Raw genomic sequence first — 7687 nt, forward strand, 5'->3', positions numbered from 1 at the left:
GGGCACTTGGCGCCTTAACCAGACCTGTGTCGGAACTTAAAGAAAGTCTGGCGTGGAGCTCTGTGTGAAAGCCCTGCGTTCGATCCCTCATGCCACAGAAAAAGAGGAGGAGGGGGAGGGGGAGGAGGAGGAACAAGGCGGCCATGGAAGAGGACGAGGAGCTGGAGGAGGATGGCTGCATAGCTGACCCGGCCCTCACGGTCAAGGACGCTGCCCCATCGGTCCCTGGGCAGCTGGTTATGGATCTACAGTAAACTGGGCACAGGCCAGGCCTGGCCTCAGGGCGCACACAGGCTGCCACTGCACCAGCCACCTCCCAGCCTCCCTTCCTGAACTGCCGTCGACTCTGGTACCTGGGCTGCCTTGAAGCTGTGGATGAGCCGCAGGAGGCCGGCTGCGGACGAAGGCCGGGTGTCCCTGGGGCCCATACGGGACGCGCCCTTGGGTTCCCGGGGCGCTGGGTCACTTTCTGCTAGAGATAGGCGTTGGCCGGCTGCTGAGCAGGGAGGTCCCTGATTGGCGTCCGTGCTGCGTTCGGGGCCTGTATCCCCGTGCCTGGTCCCCGGGTCATCGCCGAGGTCCTCCAAGCTGTCCACGCAGGGGATGGAGTCGTGCTTGGCGAGGCGGCCCACGCCCCGGGGCCCCGGCGGGCGGTAGAGCTGGGCCAGCTCTTTGCAGAAGCGGTTGAGCGGGAAGCCGACCACGTTGAGGAAGTCGCCGTGCACCGCCTCCACCAGCATGCCGCCCAGCGCCTGGATGCCGTAGCCGCCCGCCTTGTCCCTGGGGTGGACGGACGGGAGGACAGACGGAAGGGCTCAGGGCGGTGAGCAGGGAGAGCGTCCACCGCACCCCGAACCCCGAGCGAGCAGGATCCGGGTCGATGCGCGCACCGCAGTCCCCACCCAGACCACGGACGCACGCTTTTCTTTTTTTTTGACACAGGGTGTTGTATGCAGCCCAGGCTGGCTTTGAACTCGAGATCCTCCTGCCTCAGCCTCCCGGACTGCCGGGGTTGCAGATGGGGAACCCGCACCTCCCATTCACTCCGTGATGTTCTTAGGGGCCTGGCCGACCGGGCTGTGAGCAGCGGCAGCCCGCCCTTGTTCAGGGCTGAGTAGTACTCCTGGCCCCGGGGTGGCGGGCACTCACATCGGTTCTCCGCTGTGGATGTATTCCCACAGCATCTCCTCGGACAGCTCCGAGAACCGCACCCGCGTCTCCTCGTAGAACTCCAAGACGTGCGTTTGCAGCTGACCTTCTGCAAGGACAGAGGTCAGGGTGAAGGCCACGGGCCGCCTCTGCGCCTGGGATCGCACGGCTGCTAGTCTAGGTGTTTTCTGTTTTTTGGGACAGGGGCTGGCTCTGAACTCACTGTGCAGCCCAGGCTGGCCTCGAACTCACAGAAATCCTCCTGCCTCAGCCTCCCGAACGCTGGGGTGCCAGGCATGTGTCACCACGCCTGCCTGTGCGTTACTTTAGACAAAAGAGGTCTGAACAGAAGGGGTCTGAAGGGGGTCCCCCGCCTGCACCTCAGGTTGAAGCAGACGCCCTGAAATCCATGACCAACCAGGACCCATGGATGGCACCCGGTTGGAAATTGGGTTCCTCTTTTCTTTGTGGTACCAGGAATCGAACTCAGGACGTTGCGCTTGCCAGGCAGACGCTGCGCCACTGAGCTATATCCCCGGCCCAGAAACTGGGTTCCTGCGGAGGAGATTAGCAGAGGATCTGGACAGGAGACCCTCCTGCCTCAGCCTCCTGAATCCAACCGCGGCGTCCTTGAGAGAGACACAAGCGGGCCGCAGACACAGGAAGAGCCACATTAAACAGTCGGGAGGCTGAGGCAGGAGGGTCACAGGAAACTCGAGGCCCACCCTGCTACACAGTGAGACCCCGGTCCAATAACCCTGTAATAATCGGAATAATAGATGGAACCCCCTTTCAGAGCCTGGCACGGGAGGCCGTTTGGATGTGCGTGAAGCTCCGCCAGCGCGGAGTCCCTCCCGGCGCCCCGCACGTCGGCCCCGCCTGACGCGTGCGCGCGAGGGCGGAGTCGGGGAGGCCGCGTCACCTCGGCTGCCGCACTGCACGATGCACACGCCCGTGAACACGCTGTGCTCCTTGCCGCTCAACCTGCAACACAAAGCCAGGCCGCTGTCCCGGTCCCCGCCCGAGCCCCCGGGGCTGACCTTGAAGCTGCAACCCTCCTGCCTCGGCCTCCCCGAGTGCGGCGTCACAGGCGTGCGCACCGCCCCCGGCTTTCTCGGGAGTTTCAATGACCCCCAGGGACCCTAAGTACAAGGGGCGCAGAAGCCCGGAGCCGCCGACCTCGCCTCGCCCGCGGGTCCTCCCGTGCGTCCCGGGAGCCGGGCTCCGCGCACCTGGACAGCATGCGGTAGGCGTCCTGCTTGTCCGCGGGCTTCTCCAGAATGAGCCCCTCCAGGGCCTGCGGGACAGGGCGTGGAACCTGAGGACCCTGCGGCGCGACCCCGCGCGAGCCGCGCCTGTGATCCGATCCGCAGAACCGTGCTCCGGAGTTAACCTCAGGCTGCCGTGGCAAAGGGCCACCGCCGGGACTCCGGTTGGACACACACCCGTCCTCCCCGGTCCGGCAGCCGAGCCGGAGCCCAAGGGCCAGGGAGGGCCAGGGAGGGCAGCGCCGGCCCCTGCCCATGCCCCACACAGGCGTCCCTCTCCGCGTTCGTCTGCGTCCTGCTGTCCCCTTCTCGGCAAGGCCGCCCCGGGCCTCAGTACCTCCTCCAGCTCTCTGCGGCCCCATCCCCTCAGAGCTACCTTGGGCCCTGGAAATAACTATGTTCATGCTTTCACAGCAGCTGGGCTGTTCAGGTTTTACTTTTGTTTTTGAGGCAGGGTCTTGCGTGTAGCCCAGGCTGACCTGGAACTCACTACGGAGCCCAGGCTGGACTTGAAGTGAGAGCAATCCTCCTGCCTCAGCCTCCCGAGCGCTGGGATGACAGGCGTGTGCCACCATGCCCGGCAGAAAAACATTTATTACCGACCAGGCCCCAAATCAGGAGGCCACCTCCGGGGAAGACGAGGACCCGGCCCTCGCTGTCACGAGCTCACCCGCCATGATCCCGCCGCAAGCGCCCCGGGCAGGCGGCGCAGGGCACTCACCACTATGGTGTCAGCCCCAATGACCACGTCAGGGGTGCGCAGGTCTTTCTGGAAGAGAAGGACTGCGGAGTCAGCGGGGCCGTGGCGTCGGGCTCCCGGCACCTCTCTGCGCCCCAGAGGACAGCACCAGGGCCCTGTCGGCTTCCCAGAGTCAGCCCCCAGCCTCAGGCCGTGTTCCCAGTCTTCCTCTTAGCTCCGGCTAAGCTGAGTTCGGGCCCCACATCGTTCCTGAATCAAGGCCCAAAGGTCTCTGCTTCCCTCAGTGTGATCTGAGGAAAAGGAGGTGAGCACTACAGAAGCCATCCCAGCACTCGGGAGGCTGAGGCAGGAGCATCTCCCTGAGTCTGAAGCCAGTCTGGGCTACACAGGGAGTTCAAGGCCAGCCTGGACTGTGGAGCGAGGCCCTGCCTCAAAAACCGAAGAAGGAAAGCAAAGCACTCTCATGAACTCATCACGCCGGCGCTGACTGGGGTGCAGAGCAAAGGCACGCGGCGGGATCATACAGCAGCAAGTCAGCGCTGTGAATTCCGCGTCCGGCGTCACACCGGAGTAGTCACCGTGCCGGGCATGGAGCGCTCGGCAACAGGTAGTGAGGTTAGTTCTGCGTCTCACAGGGTCGCACTGTATCGATTATAATAGCTCTGTGTGTATGTGTGTGTGTGTTTTTGAGACAGGGTCTCGCTGTGCAGTTCAGGCTGGCCTTGAGCTCACTTTGTAGCCCAGGCTGGTCTCGAACTGGCAGCGTTCCTCCTGCCTCAGCCTCCCGAGTGCTGGCACTACAAGTCTGAGCCAGCACACGTGGCTCTGTAATTGCATATTACACTGTTCAGTTTTTTGTCTTTTTGAGACAGGGTCTCACTACGCAGTCCAGGCTGGCTCTGAACTCGCTTTGTAGCCCAGGCTGGCCTGGAACTTGCAAGGATCCTCCTGCCTCAGCCTCCCGAGTGCTGGGATGACAGGCATGTCGCACCACGCCCGGCTTTGTAATTGCACAACTGACACCCAAGGTATGTAAATTCCACCTTCTAAGTGACAGTACTAAAAAAGCCACGAATGACCGCACTGTGTATCAGAACTGCGTATTACTTTGCAGCACACACTAATCGCGAAGTGAAATAAATCCGTTTCCGCCCTTTTCAGGGTACTGGGGACTGAACCCTGGGCCTTCACGCTGAGCTGCATCCCCAGCCCTTTTCAGTTTTTATTTGGAGAGGGCCTGGCTAAGCGGCTGAGCTTGCGGTCCTCCCGCCTCAGCCTCCCAAGTGTGCCACGGCCCAGGGCTGTCCACAGCTGCACACCCACTGCGATCGCCTGCGTCCAGCACAAGCGGCACCCACCGCCCCGGGCCCGGGAGCCCGTTACCCGCGGCTGCGTGACGGACCGCGTCCCCCCCGCCCCCGGTACGGGCGGTGCGGGATCCCTGCGGGGCCCGGTGGGTCGGCGGGGACGGGCACTCGCCTGGTGCAGCCTGGCCGCCACCTCCAGCGCCTTCTGCTTGGCAGTCTCCACGGCGTACGCATACGGGCTGCAGAAGGAGGACTTGCGGAGCGTCTCCCTGAACCGGGACGGAACCACCTCGAACCTGAGACCCTGCAACGGAGGAGGACAGCGGGGTGCAGCCCGCAGCACGGCCAGCCGGAGGGCGGGATCTGCGGGACGTGGCCGTGCGGGCCGGCCCCAGCCCCGGGCTCTGTCCGAGACACACAGCCACGCAGCAGAGAGCCACGCACAGCCGGAGGGGCCAGGTGCGGCAAGGCAGCGCATGCAGACTCCCACGGCCCGACGACGGGGCTGCAGGACGCGAGCCGCACGGTGCAGGGCCCGGGGGGCACACACCCGGGTGAGGGCGCAGCTGCACTAACACCGCACTAACCTACGCAGTGCTACTGAGTAGCCGTAGCAACCCACGGGCCGTTCACCCTACGTGCTGCCTGGCGTGGCGGTGGCCCACGCCTGTAACCCCAGCTCTGGGGAGGCTGAGGCAGGAGGACCGCTTTGAGTTGACCACCAGCCTGGGCTACATAGTAAGTTCAAGTCCAGCCTGAACTATGTAGCTCGACCTGTCTCAAAAAGACGAAAACAAAACAAAACAAAACAAAACAAAACAAAGAAAAACAGCAACAAATAAGCCCTATGGGCAAAGGGATAACTATTCTTTGCAACAGAAAGTTACAGGTAAAGCCGGGTGTGTTGGCACACGCCTGTAATCCCAGCACTCGGGAGGCTGAGGCAGAAAGATCTTTGAGAGTTGGAGTTGGAGGCCAGCCTGGGCTACAAAGTGAGCTCAAAGGCAGCTTGAACTGCATAGGGAGTCTATCTCAAAAAGATAAAAAAAGAGAAAGTTACATGTAGCCCCGATGCACTATTGCTATGGTTGATACATAGTGTCGGTTTGAGGCCAGAAGGTTAACTAAGTCACCAGAAGTTCTGCATCCTGGGGAGAAAAGGACCTGACCCTGCTGCTCTGGGAGCTGTTCAGAAGTTTAAAAGGTTAAATGAGTGACTCCGCAGGGAGCCAGGCTGCCTACTTTGTATCACCCTGAGCCCGTGCAGGAGGAGGGCAGGGAGGTGGTGTGGGCGGAGAGCGGACACACGGTATAGGAGGGAAAAGAGGCGAGCTGCCCCGCTTCGCCTTGCGGCTCTTGCGGTCTTGTGCCGCCTTGAACAGCTGCCCCTGTGCCCGGCCACCCTGCCCTGCAGCCACGGAGTATGGACTGAAACCTCCACAAACTGTGAGCTCAGTACACCTTTCCTTCCTTAATTCCGGGCGCTGGGTACTTTGTCTCAGCCAGGAGAGAAAAGGAACCAAGACAATACAGTAACGGTAGTGACCAGGTCACTAATGTGCTGCCCTAAAAAGGTGCCACCGTACAAAATGCAGGCGGAGAACTGAGTGCGTTCTGTCCACACGCCAGCTCCCTACGAAGAATACACCACCACGCATGGCCCACGGGCACTCACAAAAGTACAAAATCTGAAAAAACACACACTAAAAGGCAAGCTACGTTAACTTTATATGTGTACATATATATATATATATATATATTATTTTTTTGTCTTTTTGAGACAGGGTCTCGCTATGCATTTCAGGCTCAACTTGAGCTCACTTTGTAGCCCAGGCTGGCCTCGAACTCACGAGATCCTCCTGCCTCAGCCTCCCGAGTGCTGGGATTACAGGCGTGCACCACCATGCCCGGCCCTGACTATTAATTTTATATTCTAAGTGACAGAACAATATTAATTGAATTGTGCGCTACTCAGGAGTTAATACAGCAAGTGCACATTAATTGTACACCTGAAATGATCATACTATATTGAGTATAATAGTACATTATTTAGTAGCACGTAATAACAGATATTAATTTTCTATTCTAGGCAACACTGCTACATTAATTTTAATCATGTATCTCTCGGTAGCACACAGCAATAGATAAACTTATTAATTCTGTATCCTAAATGATTACACTATTTTAACCACAATAATATATTATTTAGTAGCATATAATGACAGATACTGACTTTTTCTGCTTGTTTGTTTCAGGCTAGGTCTCACTATGTAGTTTATTTTTTATTTATTTAGTTTTGCTTTTTTCCAGTACCAGGAATCAAACTCAAGACCTTGCGCTTGCCAGGCAACTGCTCTGCCGCTGAGCTAAATCCCCAGCCCCAATGCTATGTAGTTTAGACTGGCCTTGAACTTACTATGTAGCCCAGGCTGGCCTCAAACTTGTGGAGATCCTCCTGCCTCAGCCTCCCGAGTGCTGGGATTACACGTGCACGCCAGGATGCTCGGCTAGATATTGACTTTATATCCTAAGTGACAGCGCTGTTTTTGTTTGTTTTGCTTTAGTTTTTTGAGACAGGTCTTGCTACATAGTTCTGGCTGGCCTTGAACTCACTAGGTAGCCCTGGCTGGCCTTGAACTCACAGTGATCCTCCTGCCTCAGCCTCCCGAGGGCTGGGCTGACAGACATGCACCACCATACCGGGTGTGACAGTGCTATATTAACTGTGATAGTATATTCCTTGGTAGCACATAGCAACTGATAAACCACATTAATTCTACGTTAGATGATCACAGCACGTTAATTAGTATCGTTCACTATTTAGCAGCTCATAGGAGCACATAAGCTACGTTAATTGTACTGATAATCGAGGCAGGGCCGTGCTGGCTACAACTATATCACTGTATTCTGCACAGCACACGCCACGGGGCTGACTAACCCTTGCTGCACCGTGACGGGGGCCAGGCCAGTGACATGGACTGTGCGTGCTCAGGCCCGGCCCCGGGAACCCACCGCGGGGCAACGGCAGCAGCACACACAGGCTGCCAGGCCACCCGCACTCCGTGCCCTGGGAGCCCGGCAGGCCAGGATCGATGGGGCCGTGGTCAACGACCCCAGGCGCCCGGCCCGTGACCCTCGGGGGAAGGCCGGGAAGAGGGGCCGGGGACCGGCTCAGCAGTGGTTTCCGGGCGCCGGGTACCCAGGGTCAGGCCGTGCTCCTCCTACTGTCCCCACCCTGGCACCACGGTCCCCGTTATTTGTGA

General features: G+C 59.2%; 1 protein-coding gene across 1 annotated transcript in view; it reads right to left on the bottom strand.

Moving 5' to 3' along the window:
• The window catches only part of Asmtl (acetylserotonin O-methyltransferase-like), a gene marked incomplete at its 5' end in the record, with an annotated part of 13093 nt that extends 8365 nt beyond the window's left edge, over positions 1 to 4728 (bottom strand). The window contains 6 exon segments of the mRNA XM_013505602.1: positions 354 to 780; positions 1150 to 1258; positions 2072 to 2133; positions 2382 to 2446; positions 3139 to 3186; positions 4597 to 4728. Of these exon segments, the coding sequence (XP_013361056.1) occupies positions 354 to 780; positions 1150 to 1258; positions 2072 to 2133; positions 2382 to 2446; positions 3139 to 3186; positions 4597 to 4728 (843 nt within the window).
• Positions 4729 to 7687: the final 2959 nt, after the last annotated feature.

This window comes from Chinchilla lanigera, unplaced genomic scaffold (genome assembly GCF_000276665.1).
Source record: "Chinchilla lanigera isolate Chin_1 unplaced genomic scaffold, ChiLan1.0 scaffold00098, whole genome shotgun sequence".
NCBI classification, from domain to species: domain Eukaryota; kingdom Metazoa; phylum Chordata; class Mammalia; order Rodentia; family Chinchillidae; genus Chinchilla; species Chinchilla lanigera.